Source organism: Hyaena hyaena, unplaced genomic scaffold (assembly GCF_003009895.1).
Source record: "Hyaena hyaena isolate Hyena2069 unplaced genomic scaffold, ASM300989v1 scaffold_121, whole genome shotgun sequence".
NCBI classification, from domain to species: Eukaryota; Metazoa; Chordata; class Mammalia; order Carnivora; family Hyaenidae; genus Hyaena; species Hyaena hyaena.
Genome location: NW_024080753.1, coordinates 2,062,074 through 2,082,252, shown reverse-complemented (window position 1 = coordinate 2,082,252; position 20,179 = coordinate 2,062,074). Strand labels below are relative to the sequence as shown.

Sequence of the window (20,179 nt, the reverse complement as noted above, 5' to 3'; positions counted from 1 at the left end):
CAGGTGGCCCAGCCCACCTTGGATTTTGCCTACAGTGACCGCACCTGCCCCGTGTGGCGTGGAGGAAGCACTGTACGTGACAGCTCTTGGTCCCTTCATTAAACGACAGCGCTGTGGATGCAGTGGGTCCTGTCAAGGATCCTTTTAGAAAACTCGGTAAACTGTGTATTAGATTAAAGCCTCTGGCGTCTTGTGAGTATGGCTGAATCCGAACCTGTGACCACCCCCTGATATTAGAGGTCACTGCTCTCATTTTATAGACAGGGCTAGATCCCCTGGGATTTCTCTCAGTAGCTACACATCTCTCTTAAATCATCATTAACGAGATTAATGAGTGCCATTGATCAGAAAATAGGGGCTCCAGGGGCTCTCAGGCAAAACATGCTTCCTAACCTTTGAAAGTCTTGAACACTCACTCCACAAAGTCAACGAATGACATTCTCAGTGGGTTTCCTCAGCTACAAACTCAACATAATTTTGCAGGACAAGGGAAGCTTCTCTAAACACTTGGAAATAATTATTATATTAGTTTTTAAAACTATGCTAAATGAATTTTTATTATCTGTAAGTTATGTTAATTTGATTACATTAAATTAATGTCTACAGTAATATAATATTAATTACAATAAGTTTATTGTTTTATTATTGATTTTAAAAATAACTGATTTTACTCTTATTAATTACAGTGATGGGTTGTTCATAACTTAACGCTGCATATGTGAACTCGCTGCAACACACGCTGGGTCAGGACTGTCTGTCCGCTGCCTCCACGGGTCAGCAGAGGAAGACCGTTTGCACGTCACCCCGAAAGGTCCACAGGTGGCCCGCTTGGGAGAGAAAAGGAGAGTGTGAACCTCTTACCTTTCACCCAGCCAGCTGCCGCACATTCTGAATTCAGCCGAGTCTTTCTTTTCAAAGCAATAGTCTGATAAGGAAAGAATCATAAATTCAGATTTAAAAAAAAAACAAACCTGAAAGGAGAGACAACAGCAAGTGTGCCAGGTGTGCCTGGGGCCAGTGGTTTGGAATATCCTCGAAAATGACGGGGCTGTGCGGCCAGAGGCCGGGGGGTAAGGCCTCAGGAGGCAGCAAGAGGCAAGGGGGGAAGGAAGCAGGAAGGAGAAGGGCGAGGCAAGCAGGGACGCCACTGTGACCCCCGTGGCCTCTCAGTGCGCGAAACTGAACCCGAGTCCGGGCCTTGGGGGAAGCTGGGCCCAGACTCAACCCGTGAGAAGCTGCAGAAACCAAGATGGACGTGGAAACGGGGCAGCCCCGTGACACCCGGGACGTGTGAGGCCTCAGTGTGGAGAGGCTGCAGCGGAGGAAGAAGTGATATGGGGGCGTCCGGGCAGCTTAGTCAGGTGAGCATCTGACTTGGGCTCAGGTCATGGTCTAACAGTTGGTGGGTTCGAGCCCCACATCGGGCTCTGTGCGGACAGCTCAGAGCCTGAAGCCTGCTTTGGATTCTGTGTCTCCCTCTCTGTCTCTGCCCTCCCCTGCTCATGCTCTGTCTCTCTCTCTCTCTCTAAAAAATAAACAAACACTTAAAAATTAAAAAACAAAAAACTGATATCATTGGAGAAAATATTCGAGAAGGAGGGCTAGGAATTTGTTGGCCAAATCCAGGCATTCTGAAGACTTCTTGAAAACATGATGAGGGGCGCCTGGGTGGCTCAGTCAGTGGAGCACTCGACTTTTGATTTCAGTTCAGGTCATGATTCCAGGGTCAGGGGATTGAGCCCCAGCATGGAGTCTGCTTACAATCCTCTCTCCTCTGCCCCTCTCCCCCACTCACATGCGTGTGTTCTCTCTGTCCGTCTGTCTCTCTCTCACTCCCTCTCTCTCTCTCAAATTGAAACAAAAATAGCGCAAAACATGACAAAGAGAAGGCAGATCCACAGGGGAAGGGACAGGAGCTGACACCACTTGTGTGGATGTGGCTTCAGGCTTTGCCTTCTCCATGGAAACCCAAAGAATGAGGCAGTTCTCTAAGAAACGCATCTGCCCGTGTGAGCACCGCAAATGGATGAAGCCATCCTTCCGCCCAACAGACTCTGTACTGCCGGTCTGTAGACAGTGTGAGTGGTGAGAACAAGAGGCAACCAGGCACAGAGCAAGGTGTGAAAGGTGGGATATTTACCTTCAAGGGTGTCCATACCCCCACACTCCTTCCTGACACATCTCTGGTCCAGGCTTCCCTTGAAGAGCTGCTGAGCTACCAGGGCGAAGATGCTGAGGCAAAACAGAGTCAGGATCATTACATCAACAAGCTTCTTCACAGAGCGCAGCAAGGCCCCGACAATGACCTTCAAACCTGGGGAGGAAAAGAAGCAGCATGAGAGGGACCCCCCCCCACACACACACACACAGCAGACACCAGCAAAGGGCACAGAGTGCACGTCCAGGGCCCCCAGATGTCACTGGATTGCAGGCTGGAATTGGGCACTAGCCTGGCCCAGGATTCTGCCGCCACAGGCTCTGGTTCTAACTTGGCCAGAGAAGGTACGTGCCCTTGGACAGACGCCAGTCTAGGGCTCAGCCCTGTGCCTGGGACAGGGTTGCTGCGAACAGCGAGTTAGAAGATTGAGCAGAAACACCCCATAGAGGCAGCTGGATTACAGTTGTGCAGACAGCTCAGCGCTGGGGGTCACATGCAGCATTAAGGCCAACGTAGTTCCCCCTGGAGAAGGACACAGAGCTGTATTTAACATTCCGGAGTCACTACCCACTACAGGTTATGCATGAGACATCGCTCAGTCAGGGGGCAAGGAGCTAGAAGGAGGAGCTCTTTCTGGACCCAGATAATGAGAATATTCTAAGGGGGGGGGGGGGGAGAACTGAGATTACTACTTACAATAGGGTTTTTTTTTTAAATTCAAGAAATATTTGCTAAACACCTACTGGGCCCATGGCACACTACGAGGCTGCCACATCACAAAATAAGGACACAATCTTTGGTACGATGGTGAATGTTTAAAATCAGCTTTGTGGGGAGGGGAAGGGGGGCGCGTGCAGGGAAAGTCCCATCTGTAGCATTTACAGACTTCCTGGTTTGCAGAATTGTGTAGTGGATCCCATTTCTCCCTCCCGTCCAGCTGGTTTCAGGCTAAACGACCTGACGTCCCTGGGCGCCGAGATGGAAAAGGAGGCGCACGTTGTACTGCTGAGGAGCTGGAACACGTCAGCCCCAGCGCCCGTCTGCGCCGGGGGCTCGGCCCTCAGCACCGCTGGGGAGGTGCACAGCCAGGCAGGACCCACGACGTGTGGGATGACACAGGGGGACAAAGCTCCCGGTGGCCAGTGTAAAGCACGACTGGTAGACTTGAGAACAGAAAGCGGCATCTAGTGGGAGGCCAGACCCGCAGCAAATGACCTTCCCTCAAAGTGCAAGGCCACGAAAGGAGGAGGCTTCAGGCCAAGCCGGGACCTTCACTGTGACCCCAGCTGCAGCCAAACAAGAGGATGCTTCAACCTTATCTGAGCCCGACTCCCATCTATGACAACGTGCTGGAGTCTTCTCCAAAGCAAGAAGGCTTGGATGAAAGATGGCTGTGATTCCTGAATGATTTTTCCACAGCTCCTTAAAGGATCATGCCTCACATCCTTACTTCCAGAAAGTATCCGGGGATCTCATGTGTTTCATGAGTCAAAACTACGGTCACCTGTTTAGAGAGATGAAGAAGGAAACTCCATAGCTGCTAAGTGACTGCCTGATGTATATTTTACCCATCGGAAGCACAAGGCACAGAGCCCCTCACTTAACCCAGGAAACCAAGGTCGACCTTGCAAAAGAGGAAGAAAAGAAGGAGAGGCGTGAATTCTACATAAAGTGTCTTGACTGCCAAGTTATCATTATGCAGTTGTTTTTCTGAGGTTTCAGAAAATAACCAGCCCACTGCCTCTGTTTGAAAGGATCCAAATTGCCTAGAGTCTTGGTAGTGGAGCTAAGCATTGATAGAAGAGACTAGAAGGGAAGGGAAGAAGGCGGGAGGGAAGGACTGCAGAGAGGGAATACTTTTTAGTAAATATGCTTTAATGTAAAGGGAAAGAGGAAGGAGAGGAGAAGCGTATGCCTAATAACTTCATTTTTGATAAACTGTGTTCATAGTCACAAACATCCTTAACATCATCCCGGTTCAGAGAGCCCTTCCTTACCTGGCTCCCAGCCTTCACCTTTCCCTCCTACTTTCTTGCTGGCTCCTGCTCATCCCCTTTGCCGATCTCTCCTCTTCTCCCTTCGCCTTAAGGTGGCAGTGTCCTGGCACCCAGACCTTGGCCTTTTCTATTCTTCATCGAGGCTCACTCTCTTGGGGAATCACATGAGATTTCACGGCTCCAAGTATCATCTATAGGCTCATATAGACTTATGGGCTCATATATGTCCAAAACAATCTCTCCAGACTCATATACCTAATTACCCCCTTGATACTTCCACCTGATGCCTCAGGGCCATCTCACACAGAACACACCCAAAGCCAACTCCGTATCTGCCCTCCAGCCCTGCCCCTCTCACCGCCTTCCCTGGGTCCGTTAACGATGACTCCATCTTTCCAAAAACCTGGACTCATCCTTGACTCCAGCGCACATCCAATCAGCCCCTCGGGAAATACTGTTTCTACCTTCAGATTTTAGAGTCGGACCACTACCTACCAACTCCCCCGCCACCCCCTGATCTGAGAGCACAACCATCTCTTTTCCTGGATTATGACAGTGGCCTCTTGAGTCTGTCTGAATTCCCTGAGAGTCAGACACTCTGGAACGAGAAGTGCAAGGGTTTTGTTGGGTGATGACAAAGGGGAAGCGGGTCTAGCTGGCAGGGAGGGCCTCAGGCCATGACACGGGGCTGACAGCTGGGAAAGGGGGGGCGGGAGGAAGCAGGGCTGGACAAGAAGAGCCTCTGTGAGAGGGTTGCAACCAGGCGGCTGAGGAGCCCTTGAACTAAAGTCTCCCATTGGACGGGGCCCACGTCCTTCAGGAACGGGCCTGCGCTAGGCCCCCTGACGTGTAGGGAAAGCACGATCTTGGCATGGGTATGGATGCAGCGGTGAATCCAGAGATGTGGCAGCTGGGACCGTTACTCAGCTATGTTCCCTGCAGCCGATCTGAGTGGCACATTTCCACGGCAACCGCCATGTCTCCTATCTGACTTCCCTGCTTCTACCTTTCTGCCCCTTCATTCTGTTCTCCATGCAACAGACAGAGTGGTCCATTTAAAGCCTGTCAGATTAGATGAATGGATAAATGAGATATGGTAAGTGTGAATACACACACACACACACACATAAAAACATACGATGGAATATTACTCAGCCATAAAAAAGAACTAGAGTGTGCCATTTGCAAAAACACGGATAAACCTAAAGGATATTATACTCAGTGAAATAAGTCAGATGGAGAAAGACAAATATTGCATGATTTCACTTAGATGTGGAATCTCAAAAAAAATGAACAAACAAAACAGAACAGAAACTCATAAATACAGAGAATCAACTGGCGGTTGCCAGAGGAGTAGAAGAAAGAGGAGGGGCAAAATGGGTGAAGGGGAGTGGGAGGTACAGGCTTCCAGTTCTGTGACGAGTAAGCCGAGCAGAAGAGAGGCACAAAATAGGGAACATAGGAGCCCCTGGGTGGCTTAGTCGGTTGAGCGTCCAGCTTTTGATTTTGGCTCAGGTCATGGTCTCGTGGTTCATAGGATCGAGCCCCACATCTGGCTCTGCCCTGACAGTGAGGAGTCTGCTTGGGATTCTCTGTCTCCCCCCTCTTCTCTCTCTGCCCCTCCCCTGCCTGCACTCTCACTCCCTCTCTCTCCAAATAAACAAACAAACATTATAAAAAAGCATAGGGAATACAAGCAGTGGTGCTGTAATAGTGCTGTGCGGTGACAGACGGCAGCTCTGCTTGTGAGTACAGTGTAATTCACAGAGTTGTTGGATCACTGTCTTGCACACCGGAAACTACCGTAAGGTTGGGTGTCAGCTCGACTTCCATAAAAACAAAACAAGACAGGGGTGCCTGGGTGGCTTAGTCGGTTAAGCGTCCGAGTTTCGCTTAGGTCATGATCTCGCGGTTCGTGGGTTCGAGCCCCGCGTCGGGCTCTGTGCTGACTGCCAGCTCAGAGCCTGGAGCCTGTTTCAGTCTGTGACTCCCTCTCTCTCTGACCATCCCCTGTTCACACTGTCTCTCTCTCTCTCTCTCTCCTAGAAATAAATAAAAAACATTTAAAAGAAAAAAACAAAAACAAGACAAAAACGTTCTCAGATCATGTGACTCCTCTGCTCAAAGCCCTCACATGGCTCCCATTTATCTCAAGGCAAAGCCCAAGTCCTCCTAGTGCTTACATGCCCTCCCGCCTTCACCAGTGTGGTCCCACCTCCACCACCTGGCCCCTGGCTCTGTCTGCCCGGCCCCATCTGTACCCTTTCTATTCCTGTCTCTGCACCCCTCGCTCCTGCCTGTGCTCAGCACACTCTTCCCCATACATCTGCTTGTGAAACTCTCTCACTGCCTTCAAACCCGCTGCCATAGCCCCTCTGGGATGGATTGACACCTAGCCTGATCGCTCTATTGAAAACTGCATTCTGCTTCCCTGAACCCATGACTTCCAGGAGCCCTGGTGTCGTTTACTTTTCCTTTTTATTTTCCCACAACGCAGAGCCCTTTCTAACAGGGCAGGTAATTACTTATTTATTACAGTTACTGCTCAGTGTCTGTCTCCCTACCCCCACTCAGCATGTGAACCCCATGAGGGCAGGGACCCCTGTGTTCACTCACTGCTATACCCCAAACAGCTAGCACACTGTGTAGACATGTGGTAGGTGCTCAAAGACGCATTTGTTGAATGACCCAATACAAGAATAAAGCAGAATTTGTTTGGTTTTGGTTGATATGCCATCTTGAGAAAGTTTAAATCTACAAGAACATTCCTCCCACTAAGAGGCAATGGCGAAAGTCAGCTCGACTTACCTGAAACCACTGAAATTGCTTTCAAAGCTCTGAACACCCGGAAGGTGCGCAGGGACGACAGACTGATTCCGCTGGTGCTGATGCTCGGGAAGTATGATACAAACCTACAAGACAGAGCACAGGGGGAGCTGGGCCTCCTCGGTCCGGCAGCTGCACTGTGTGTCCCCACACAGCCTCAGCCCTCTGCCCACCACGGTGAGATCTGGGGCCTCATCTTCTTGGCTCCACCTTAATCTCGGGGTCTGGTAATATCATTCTCTATTGCTGTGGACCACACAGTGCACAGGAGGCTGTTCCCAGCTCATTTTTACATTCGGACATAGATGAAGATCTCTTGAAATAGTCCATGCAGTTATGGCCACAAGCTATCGGGAAGAGAAGTCAATCAAAACATTTATTGGCTGACTATCAAGTTCCAGGCCTGGTGCGCTTCCTTGCATGAGGTCTCACTGTGTGGCCAAGCCCGGAAGGAGCCCGGGCAGTCTGACTCTCACCACTGCGCTACACCACCTGTCAAGAGCCCAGATCACACAACCCTTGAGTTCCAAATGTAAAACTTGGGAATTAGTAGCATCTATCGCAAAGGGCTTTTGCGGGTACTAAATAGGAAAACATAGGCCAAATGCTTAAAACAATGGCTGGCACAAATTAAGTAACGCTAGGTTATTGTTACCGTGCCGGTGATTGCCACTGCTCTCCTTGTTCTTTATTTTGCCAACTCTGTCTCATCATCCAGGTGCCAACCTGACGTCCTTTCCTTCAGGAAGAACTTCAACCCTCACCTCATGTCATAGACAGTAGACACACAACAACTAACTCAAAATGGGCCATGGACTTAAACATAAGGGCCAAATCGATAAAACTTCTAGAAGAAAATGAGGACAACTCCATGAGAGCTTGCAGGAGCCAAAGATTTTTAAGGCTCTGTGGTTCCTCCCACACCTTCTGACAGCCTGACGCATGCCCAGCCCTGTCCCAGCAGTCACCCTAACCAGATTGCAATCCTTGTTAATTTTCTCTCTTCCCATCTGGACTGTGAGCTTCGAGAGGGTAAGAACCATGTCTGTTTGTTTTGTTTTGTTTTCATTATCACAACCCTGTATCTTGCACAGAACTTGGCCCATCATAGGCCACTGTTTGGGGACTGAATGGCTGAAGGAATGAGAGCATGAATGTGGCCTAGAAATGGAATCATGTGCGGAGGCCTCTGGCCAATTGGGTGCATGATGCTGTTCAGGGCCAACCAACACAGCACTCAGAGCTCTAGGCATTATTAGGACACGCATAGCTACTCACACGGACCCACACAGACCCCTGGTGGAAGCCAAAGGGCTTCTTTCCTACCCCAAGTCTCCTCAATAAACATCTTTGACATTCTTACGCTGTTGCAATGACAATGGAGTCCAGCCAGTTCCATGGATCTCGAAGAAAAGAAAACTCATCCAGAACAAAACCTCTTGCCAATATTTTTATCAAAGCTTCAAAAATATAAATCCCAGTGAAGACATACCTACAAAGTAAATCATTCAGAACAAGAAGGAACATGATAAGTGACGTGAAAAGCAGAGAGCCCATCTGTCTTATCTGGCCTTTATGTGGTTTTGTTGCATTTTGATGTGACATTTCACATTCTGATTTTCAGTAAACCGGAGTTCAGAGTGGCAAGCATCGTAAGCAAGCTCTAGTTGTCAGAAATTCTAAGCAACAGGCCCGCAGATAAAGCCGTAGGCTCTGTTCAGTGCTTAGCTCCATGGCCACAACTCTCCAATTCTTGAGAGTTGTTTTAGCCAACATGGGGCCTTAGGATGGGGGCTGTCACTGCTATTTTGTCATCACTATTCTAGAATTGCCACTTTGATGCACAGAGGGGGATGATGGCAAAGAAACAAAGAGAATAAATAAAATTAAACCCTTTAACAAAGGTTAAAGCTGGATCATTCTGGATCTTTCCATATCCCATGGTCGTGGATCCAAAGACTTAATCCAGTTAAGACGTTCATACTACTCAAAGTGATCTATAGATTCAGTGCAATCCCTATCAAAATCTCAATGACATTCTTTGCAAAAATAAAAACATCCATTCTGAAATTCACCTTTCAGGACCCCAAATCTCAAGGGATCTTGAATAGCCAAAGCAATCTTGGAAAAGAAAAAGTTGGAGGTCTCAGACTTTCTGATATCAAAACTTATACCAAAGCTAAAGTAATCAAAACAGTGTGGTGCTGGTATAAAGACAGACATATAAAACACTGGAATAGAACAGCAAGCCCAAACATAAGCCCTCACATATATGATTTTCAACAACGATGCCAAGACTCTTCAGTGGAAAAAGGATAGCCTTTTCAACAAATAACACTGGGATAGCTCAATATCCACGAGCAAAAAATAAAGTCGGACCCCTACCTTACACCATGTATAGAAATTAACTCAAAATGGATTAAATAGTTAAGTGCAAGAGCAGAAACTATAAAACTTCTAGAAGAAAACATTTGCAAATTATATAACTGATGAGAGGTTAAAATCTAGAATATACAAAGAACTCCCTCAACTTAACAACCAAAAAAAAAATCACACCATATACAAAAACAAACTGAAAATGGATTAAAGATTTGGGGCGCCTGGGAGGCTCAGTAGGGTGGGCGTCCAACTTCAGCTCAGGTCATGATCTTATGGTTCATGAGTTCGAGCCCCACATTGGGCTCTGTGCTCACAGCTGAGAGCCTGGAGCCTGCTTCAGATTCTGTGGTCTCCCCCCTCTCTGCCACACCCCATTTGTGCTCTCTCGTTCTCTCTCTCTCTCTCTCTCTCTCTCAGAAATAAATAAACATTAAAAATTTTTTTGAAAAGTCAACATACTAAATGGGAGAAGAGATATGGAAATATGGAAATGATACATCCCATAGGGGGTGAACATCCAAAATATATAAAAAACTCATACAACTCAATATCAAATGAACAAATAACCTGATTAAAAATGGGTAGAAGACCAGAATAGACATGTTTCCAGAGAAGACATACAGATGGCCAACAGACACATGAAAAGACATTCAACATCACTAATCATGAAAAAAATGCAAATCAAGACCACAGTGAGATATCACCTTACACCTGTCGCAGTGAATATTCTCAAAAAGACAAGAAACAAGTGCTGGCAAGGATGCAAAGAAAAGGAAGCCCTTGCGCACTGTTGGTGGGAATGTACACTGGTGCAACCACTGTGGAAAACAATATGGGGTTTCCTTTAAAAAATTAAAAATAGAAGTACCATATGATCTAGCAATTCCACTTCTGAGTATTTAGCCAAGGAAAATGAAAGCACTAATTTGAAAAGATATACATCCTGCCACATAGCATTACTTGCAATAGCCAACAGATGGAAGCAATCTAAGTATCCACCAATAGATAAATGGGTAAGGAAAATGTGGTATATGTCCACAATGGAATATTACTCCACCATAGAAAAAGAAAGAAATCTTGCCATTCATGGAAACAGATAGACTAGAGGTTATTATGCTAAGTAAAATTAGTCAGACAAAGAAAGACAAATATTGTATGATTTCACTCATATGTGGAAACTAAAAAGCAAAACAAAACAAAATGGACTCCTAGGTACAGAGAACAAACTGATGGCTGCCAGAGGGGAGGAGACTGGGGGGATGGATGGAACAGGTGAAGGGGATTAAGAGGTACAATCTTTCAGTTATAAAATAGATAAGATGTGAGGATGTAATGCACACCACAGGGAACATAGTCAATAACACTATAAAACTTTGAATGGTAACTAGACTTATGGTGATAATTCCACAATGTATACAAACATTGAATCACGACACACCTCAAACTAATATAATATTGATGTCATTATGTTTCCATAAAAAGATTTTAATTAAAAAAAGAAACAGCACAAATCAAGTAACCTAATTTAAAAATGGCTAAATGAGTTGAATTAGATATTTCTCCAAAGATGACATACAGATGGCCAACAAGCATATGAAAAGATGCTCACTATCACTAATCATCAGGGAAATGCAAATCCAAGCCACAGTGAAATATCCCCTCGTCCCCATTAGGATGGCTACTTCCCAAAAAACTCAGAAAATAACAAGTGTTGGTAAGGATGCAGAAAACCAGAAGCTCTCGTGCACCGCTGGTAAGACTGTGAAAGGGGTACAACCAGCCATGAAAAACACTATGGAGGCTCTTCAAAAAAATTAAAAATAGGATTACCACCTGATCCAGCAATCCCACTGGTGGATACGCATCCAGAAGAACCGAAGCAAGATCTCAAAGACACAGTTGTACGTGCATGCTCACAGCAGCATTCTGGACAATAGCTGAGAGATGGAAGCAACCCCAGATGTCCGCTGATCAACTGATAAGTTGATCAATAAGATGTGCACACCAAAAAATATTATTCTGCCTTAAAAAGGGAGGAAATCCTGATACTTGCTACACCGTGGAGGAAACTTGAAGTCATTCTGCTAAGGGAAATAAACCAGTCGCAAAAAGACAAATACCGTATCATTCCACTTAAGTGAGGCGCCTAGAGCAGTCAAATGCATAGCGACTGAACACAGAATGGCGGTTGCCAGGGCCTGGAAGGGGGTTAGTGTTTAATGGGCACAGAGTTTCAGTTTTGCAAAATGAAAAGAGTTCTGGAGGTGGCTGGTGGTAATTGGTTGTACAACTATGTGAATAACCTTAATACCACTTAAAATAGTTAAGATTGTAAATTTTATGTTATGTGTATTATACCACAATTAAAACGGGCTGTCAAAAAGCCTGGGTCTGCTTGCGTGCATGCCCGTGCATGTACACACACACACACAAACAGGTTCCACTTTGGGGACAGAAACAATCAATTCAAACAATCTGTTCGTTCAGAGTAAAAGGAATGGACCTTTTCTGTAGAACATCCAATCACTGTCAGCCCACAAAGCTGAAGAACTAAGATCTTGGGAACTTGAAAAATCCCAAGTAGCCAAATCTAAGAGCAGAAATGGTTATGAGCTGCTCTCTGCTTCAGCCTTTTTTCCTAAGCTGATCACCTTATAGGTAACAAAGAACACAGCAGATTAATTCATGCCTTCCCTGAAATACCAATTTTAAAAATCAGGTATAATTTACAAAGTTAAGGGTATTTTGGGAAAAGACTGAAACTGCAGATCTGTGGGATTTTGCAAGTCTCCATCTAGATCTCGGGCAAATGAGACAGCAGCCCCTGAGTGCCATTTCTACCTGACGGCCTGGCCTCCCACCTCCCACTCCCAGCAGAAGCCAACAGAGAGACAGGAAGACCAACTGTGACATCTGATATGGAGTAGAGCCATGCTCACCACAAGTAACAGGGCTTGGGACCCCAACCCACCAGGCAATGTGTCACTGTCAGTTCAAGCATGATAGGGTATCCAATCAGAGCCATGTGTGGTGGTGTCCAGGTAGGTTAACAGAACACCACTGCCTGATCCTAGGGCACTTTGGCATTCATTCTCTGAGAGCTGTTGACTTGGAATCAATTTCCCATTTAAAAATTTTCTAACCAAAGGAGACTGACAAAGCTAGAGAAACTCTCCCCCCATGGGTCTAATAACTCAGCCACATGCTTTCTTTTATAAAAACGTTTCCAGCCTCCTCCTCCCACCCTCGGTGTCATGCATCCTTTGCCAGTACGAATGCCACCAGGAGACAGCAGTAGCTTCCCTACAGCCTAGACAAGGGTTCTTTCATATCTCTGCCTTTTGGGTCTTTTAGTAGTAAAACTGGCCTTTGAGCAGATTAGCATCCAATTGGGCCACTGCCTTCCAGTAATAGGAAAAAGAAGACTCATTCCATCTCCCTAGAAGAGCTGAGCAGGGCAGACCACCACTATGGGAGCAATACCCACTCCTGAATCTGCCTCCTCCACAGATCCCACTTTGACTACAAAGGTTTCCAGAGATACTGCAGTAAAGAATGAGCAGCAGCTCCCGCACTCTCAGTTAGCTCCTCGTATGGAATAGCCAACTATCAAAAGGGGAGACCATTTTTCCCAGTGATATTGCCAGGATCATTTCTATTCTCAGTGGTGTCCATGCTCCTTGCTTCAAGGCATAGCCCCAAGCTCATTGTCCTTAACTAGATCCCAAGTCCCACTTAGCAACAGAGAAGGAGCAATCACTAAAAAGTAATGCAAAGAAGCAAATCTAAAAAAAAAACAGCAGAGAATTAAAATGAAATATTAAACACACCTGATTAGCAAAAAGGAAGGCAGGAATGGAAGAACAACAGAAGAGCAAAGGAACAAAAACCAGATGAGACCAACAGAAACCACAAGAAAAACAGCAGACCTGAATTTCAGCATATTCATAATTACATTAAATACAAATGAAATAAATATTCCATCAAAAGGCAGAGATTAGAAAGTAGACTGCATAAAAAAACAAGAACCAACTATGTGCTCTTTACAAGAGATACACTATAAATACAAAAACACAAAAGGGTTGAGAGTAAAAGAATGGAAAAAGATATGCCATGCAAACAATGAGCCTAAGAAAACTGGAGTAGCTATATTAACCTCAGACAAAACCCATACTAAAAGGACTATTACTAGAGATAAAGAAGGACATTTCATACTAATAAAAGAATGCATACATCAGGAAGATATAATAACCATAAATCTGTATGTGCCTAATAATAGTGCTGCAAAAATACATAAAGCAAAATTTGCCAAAATGAAGGGATAATAGACAAATCCGCAATCATAGATGAAGATTTTAAGCCTCTCTTCAGTAATTCGCAGCAGTACTAATGGAAATGGCAAAAGGATAAAATATCTACATGACACTATCAACCACCTTAACCTAATAGGACTATTTACAGACAATCGTATCAAGCAACTGCAGAATCCACATTCTTTCAAGTGCACATGAAACCTTCCCCACGACAGAGCCATAAAATAAGTTTCTTCTAATTTCAAAAGATTTAAATCTTACAAAGTATATTCTTTCCAACAGAATTAAATTGGAAATCATTAGCAATAAGGCAACTAGAAAAATATGAAATATTTGGGAAAAAACACACTTCTAAATAACACATGGACAAAGAAGCAATCATAAGAAGAAGTAGGGAATGTTTACCCAAAAGGTAATAAAAAGACAACGTATCAAGCGCGGGACGCTTACTCGGCACTGTCGGCGTACAGGCTGCTGCCGTCCTTCCCGCACGCGGTGGCCATGAACACGCAGTTGGTGACCACGGCGCCGATGATGAACATGCTGAACACGGTGGCCGCTGTGCGTTAAGGCAGGTACACGGGCCGGCGTGGCGGCGCCCCAGGCCCCCCGCAGGCGCGTCCGGGGGACTCACACCCGTCCCCCCCGGAGAACTGCCCCAGCCAGACGGCGGCCGCGTCACCTGGAGGGCTACGACCCCTTCCTCCCGTGGGACCGGCTGGGGCACAAGAGCGGACCCCGCTTCCAGGCGGTTCGCTCTGCGGCGGGATTGGGGCCCCGGAGCTCCGGGCGGGGTGCGGGCGCCCTGGGACCCCGGCCCTGCTCCCCTCCTTCCTTCTCCAGAGAGCAGCCCCCCGCTAAGCCACTTAAAGAAGCATCCCCGGCTCAGCCTCTGCCTCTAGGGGGGCACCTGAATGTCTATCCCCCCCCCCCCAGTGTGTCATCCCGTCATTACGCGCCCCGCCCCGCCTCCGCCACCTGCCCGCCGCGTCTCCACCGCCCGCTGCTCCCGGCGGGAATGCCCAGTAATTCCTGCCGCGTCTGAAGAGTCTGCGGAGGCGTTTGGAGGGGTGAAGGGCTGATGCTGGGTCCCGGGGGGGGGCGGGGGCCGCAGAGCCGCGGCGGTCCTCACTGCACCGACTTTCGCCAGCCAGGACCAGCGGCCGGGCCTCGAGACGGGAGCCAGAAATCTGGCCTCCGTCGGGGTCTCCGCTCAGACGCTCCTTCCTCCGGGAAGCCCCCCTGGGGGCCTCCAGCACCACGCGCCTCTCGCACCACCACTCCCCAGCCGCCCGTCCCACTAACGAGATTGCCTGCGCTTGGCCCGTGTCCTCCCGAGGCCGCAGGCCCGCCTCGGGCCACGCCCGCCAGGGGGGCGCCCGGCCCTGCTCTGCCCCCGGGAAGCCACCTGCTTGCCCTCTCGCGCTTTTCACACGACCTGGACGGAGCGAAAGGCACGGGAGGATATGAATGGACCGAGATCCTGATGGCCAGACTCCGGACGGGGTTGAAAGGCCCGAAGACGAACAGGGCGCGCCGGGCGCTGAAGCGGTAGATGGTCCTCTTTTTGTTCAGCACCATGAAGGTCTGCAAAGCAAGCACACACACGCGACGGGAATTACACGCAGCGACGGGGCAGTATTTGTGGTGAGTTAGTTCATTTAGAGAAAATTCCGTGGAGCCACAGATCGCGGCGAGGCTCGGCCGTCACTGAGGCAGCGCCTCATTCTGAAGCCCGAGGCCCTTTCTGACCAGCCCGCACTCGGGACCCAACCGATCCACCGTGTGGCCCACAAGTACTGGGCGGTGGACTCCTCAGCCAGTGGAATGCTCTGGAAGCTCCAGGAACGGAGCATTTAGGCCCTGCAAATAAAGAAGCAAGGGCGAAGACTAATAACTGAGGCAGACAAAGCGCTTCGTCCTGAACTCCATGGCAGCGGCTAGGGAGGCGAGGGCTGGAAGGGGACTTGCGGCCTGGGAAGTGGTGCCGGACATTCACACGCAGCACATAGGGTACATTACCTTGGTTACTAATGAAAGCTTCCTCACAAATTTTAGAATCGTCAGGGACCTGGCGATTCTTTTTTTTTTTTTTAATTTTTAAATTTTTTTAATGTTTTACTTATTTTTGAGAGAGAGAGAGAGAGCATGAGCAGGGGAGGGTCAGAGAGAGAGGGAGACACAGACTCGGAAGCAGCTCCAGGCTCCGAGCTGTCAGCACAGAGCCCGACGCGGGGCTCGAACCCACAAATGGTGAGATCATGCCCTGAGCCGAAGTTGGACGCTCAACCGACTGAGCCCCCAGGTGCCCCTGGAGGTCTGTATTTCTGTACCCGAGCAGTTCTACACGAGACAGTCTGCCGATCGATCCTAACCTTGAGGATCTTTGACAGAAAAAGTCATCAAGGTTCCTAGACTTGCTCTCCCATTCTCCCCACGGGCAGGTCTGCCTCTGGGTCCCAATTGGTGAGGGGGGCCCCATGGAAGGCATCTGGAAACACGTGAGGGCGTTTCTGGCCGTCTGTCACAACTACTGGGCTTCAGTGGGTAGGTCCAGGGATGCCAGACCGAGGACAGATCCACTAAGCGTCCGCCGTCCCATCCAAAATGCCTACTGGGCCGCACTGAAGAGCACCAGACGTGAGCCGTTTCTTCCTAGGGTCTAGGAATGGAGCAGCACCTGCAGAGGAACCCATCATTCACAGGCTTCTGACATCAACCTCCTTCGTTCCATCTACCTGTAACCTGGCTGTCCCCTTACATGTCCCCAAGGCCGTTAGTGACAAAAGCCCTCGCAGAATGAGGGTCACTCCTATTTCCCATGTCTCCGCTCCTTTCAGATCGGCAAAGCGGCTGCTGACATACAGTCCAGTCTGTGCTCATGCAGGAAAGCGGCCTTGTCGCCTCGGCACAGTATGGCGGGGGCGGGTACCAGAACCTCAGCTACCGCCAACCACCAACTGTCCTTCGCTGAGCCGCTGGAACTTCCTTGTCTGCTGGCCATCTGGCTGCAGGAAAAAGTGGAGCAGGGTATTTTCCGTTGCCTCTATAACGAAAGGAAATGGGCCACAGGGTTCTTTGAAAGCTACGAGCTCAGGAGCTCAAGACCCACTTTGGGGATTCTGGGCCCTTCCTTTGGCTAGAAAGACAATTTTAGGGCAGAGAGCAAACCTCTCCTTGGGGGGGGGGTGTCACCCCAGATTAATAAGCGGCATGATATGGCTCTGTCTTTGTGCTCCTTGATGTTTTATTAATGCCATCTCTCCCTGCTTTAAATATTTCAACTAATGGTGTATTTAACTATACTCACCAGGGTTTAAATTATTAAAATCATAGGTACCAGCTCCTGCTGTCTACTTGCTGACATATCTCCTCCCCTTTCTCTGTAGCTCTTCAAAATGGAAGTGTCAAAAGACAGGAAGTGGCCTTGGACTACAGCATGAGCCCTTGGGTTTGAGGCCCAGCTCCCTCCCTGACTGGTTGCTTGACCTGGCATAACCCACTTCCCCACCTAGTCTCCAGATCCCTCGTTTGTGAGGAGGAATGCTCTAACTACCCCATGACCTGACCCGCCGGGAGTGCCGGCCGTATGGCTCCAGGGTGTGCGGGGCTCTGAGTAAGTACCATGTCTTCTGATTTAAAGGGAGAGCCCTGGCTGAGAAGAGGCAGTTCTAGAACACCCACCCAGGCTGGAGCAGAACTACCCTCCCAGGGCCCTCGGCAGCACCGCTCGCTGCTGCCTGCTTCGGCCTTGAGGTCCAGCAGTCAGCCCGCAGTTAACAAGTCTGCCTCCAAGACACCCCTGCAATTCCGGGGCATCACGAGAAGGGGAGATATTGGAGTGTGTTTGTTCCTTCATCTCTCTTCCTCTTTCTGGTCTCCCCCACTCACACCCCACTTTCCTCTATACACACCGTTCCCGTTTGGCCCGCTAACCCTGGGTCTGTCCCGCACAAGGCCATACCAGCTAATATTTCTCTGTAGAGATCAGTTTCTCATGGTTGCCAGCAGAGAATGGTCTCAGCATCTCATATTTCTAAGACCTCCACCCCAACTTCCTTCCTCTCTGACCTCAGGCCCGTGAGGTGGGCTTTCCATTCTCAGCTGGCTCCCACAATGGGGTTTTTAGGGCAAGGCCTTCTGGGCTTTTCCTGAGAGATTGCAATGGACCGTCCTCACCGCCCCAGCTTTCGAGCAGCCAGCAGAGGAGCTCAGAGCTCACATTTCCGCACTTAGGAGCCCCTTTAAGGAACTTTTACTAGAATTTCCCTGTAAGAACTACATTCAGAACGATCACATACTGGCATGGGATTCACATAAAATATCCACCTGCTCCCTTGATTACCATATTCTTAGACCTCATTCATCGAACTTCTATTATGTGTCATGTTGGTGTATGACTCCAACCTCCAAAATTCTCATTTAATAGCCTGAAAAGCCGATAGCTGAGGAGTTTTCCAAGGGAAACGTACTGCTGAATTGGACGTTCCTGGACAGTGATATTTCTCTCTCATACCAGTATAATGCTTTAGAGTCTATAAGTGCTTCCATAGCCTGTCCATGTTGTAGGAAGCATGCATTATCCCCATTTTACAGATCAGAAGAAAGAGGATTCGTGAAGCGAAAGTCAAAAAGCCAGTCACTTAAATGGCCGACACCCCACTGTTCTGACTGCTAGTCCAGTCTTTCCTGACATCGTTTATGTTTTCTCTGTTTTCCTTTCAACCTTGCTGCCGCCCCTGGACCGTCTCTTCTTTGCCAAGACATGCATTTCAGAGAGGAAATGAGGACAGAAAGAGGTTCTCGGGGCCGTGGAGGCAACGGCAAGAAGGACAGATACCCCTGCAAACCCCAAGGTCAACGTTTGCGGTTTCTTGTAACACCAGTTATAACTGCATGGTTAGAACACCCCAGGCCCCCTTCCCGCTACCTTATGATTTCTGTAGAATGGGTCCAAGTCTTCCAGGGGCCGTGCTATCAGCTCACGGGGAATGTTGCCATAGAGTTTGGGCAACTTCCTGGAGACCTTGAGGTCAAGCTGAGGCCGAGGCAAGGGCTCTGCTGGTGTCTGGTCTTTGTGCTTCTTCTTCTCCTTTTGGGCGGCGATCCGCTTCTCAATCATAGCCAGGGTGTCAGGAGTGAAGGGTCGGAAATTCCGCTCATCTGGAAAGATCACCGGGTAGCACCTGTCATCCATTTTCATCCTCGGACAGGGATGCGCGGCGGATCCTCGGAGAGCTCTGGAAGACAGAAACCGCACAGCCTGCCCTGGAGTTCTGCTCTTCGGGGTGCCGTCGGGGGGCTACAAGGAGAGAGTGAAGTGAGGGGGCTTGGGGGCCCCTGGCTGTGGGGCAGGCCACTGAGGTGACCACCACTGTGGATACAGCAGGAATTCGGGGCACAGGGAAGACAGAAGTGGGCCATCATTCCCGGAGGACTTGGGTGTCAATGGACAGTGAAGCTCAGGAACAATGAGTACAAGGAGCCCAGTCTCTAAAACTGAGAGCCAAGCATTGAGCAAGACAGTAAGGCTGAACCAGCCAAACTGCTGAAACGAGGCCTGCAGATGGTGACTAAGTGACCCCAGTGTGAACAGATAAGTATGCGCTGCAAAATCAAAACTATTAAGCGTGTGCATCTTCTCACACTCGGTTAGCAAAGTTCTTAAAATATGATGAATGGAACCAAAAAGGCCAGAAACACAGGCAAGAACATTGATACTAACACCTATGACCCTGCCGACTCTCTTACTTCTGAAACCCAGATGTGGCAGAAGGAAAGATCCGAGAAAGCAGACATGACTTGCCAACACTGACAGGGTCACTCTCCCGTGGGATAATAGTTGTACTGGCCCCGATCGCTGACAACCCTTTCCAGAAGGACTTTCTCTACAGCCTCCAGCTTAAAAGTAGGCTCTGAGAGGGACACCTGGGGGCTCAGTCAGCTGAGCATCCAACTTCAGCTCATGTCATGATCCCACAGTTTGTGAGTTCGAGCCCCGCATAGGGCTCTGTGCTGACAGCTCAGGGCCTGGAGCTGCTTCAGGTTCTGTCTCCCTCTCTCTCTGCCCCTCCCCCCCCCCACATTCCCGCTCTATCGTGCATGCTCGCTCGCTCTCAAATAAATATTTAAAGAAAAAAAAGTAGGCTCTGAGAAAAAGCAGTAGTGCTCATGTTAAATGCCTTTACTTCCCATGCCATGGATCCTCTCTCTTTCTTATTTACCTGATTACCAATCTAATGTTGACTCCCAAGGCACTCCGCAGAATTATGACAGGTAATCCAACACAGCACCGGTTTGTTCATTCAGCAACCGTGTGCTCAGCATCTGTTCTAAGAACAGTGGTCGGCACTAATGGAGAAAAAACAACAGTCCCTCCTCCTGACCCTCACGTGACGCTGCCCTGGTATAGTGGGGAAGACAGATAAACGGCAAGAAATTATAACCGAGTAAGACGGATGCAGGCAGAAATAGAGAGCACTCTGTCTGTGCACGGGGTAGGCGTC

General features: G+C 48.5%; 1 protein-coding gene across 1 annotated transcript in view; it reads right to left on the bottom strand.

The window, feature by feature from the left end:
* The window catches only part of SCN11A (sodium voltage-gated channel alpha subunit 11), a 77,701-nt gene extending 58,831 nt beyond the window's left edge, over positions 1-18,870 (bottom strand). The window contains exons 1-7 of the mRNA XM_039237174.1: positions 18,604-18,870; positions 15,142-15,260; positions 14,124-14,225; positions 8,345-8,473; positions 6,964-7,067; positions 2,141-2,314; positions 862-925 (exon numbers count right to left, since the gene is read on the bottom strand). Of these exons, the coding sequence (XP_039093105.1) occupies positions 862-925; positions 2,141-2,314; positions 6,964-7,067; positions 8,345-8,473; positions 14,124-14,225; positions 15,142-15,260; positions 18,604-18,870 (959 nt within the window). The remainder of the gene's footprint in view (positions 1-861; positions 926-2,140; positions 2,315-6,963; positions 7,068-8,344; positions 8,474-14,123; positions 14,226-15,141; positions 15,261-18,603) is intronic.
* Positions 18,871-20,179: the final 1,309 nt, after the last annotated feature.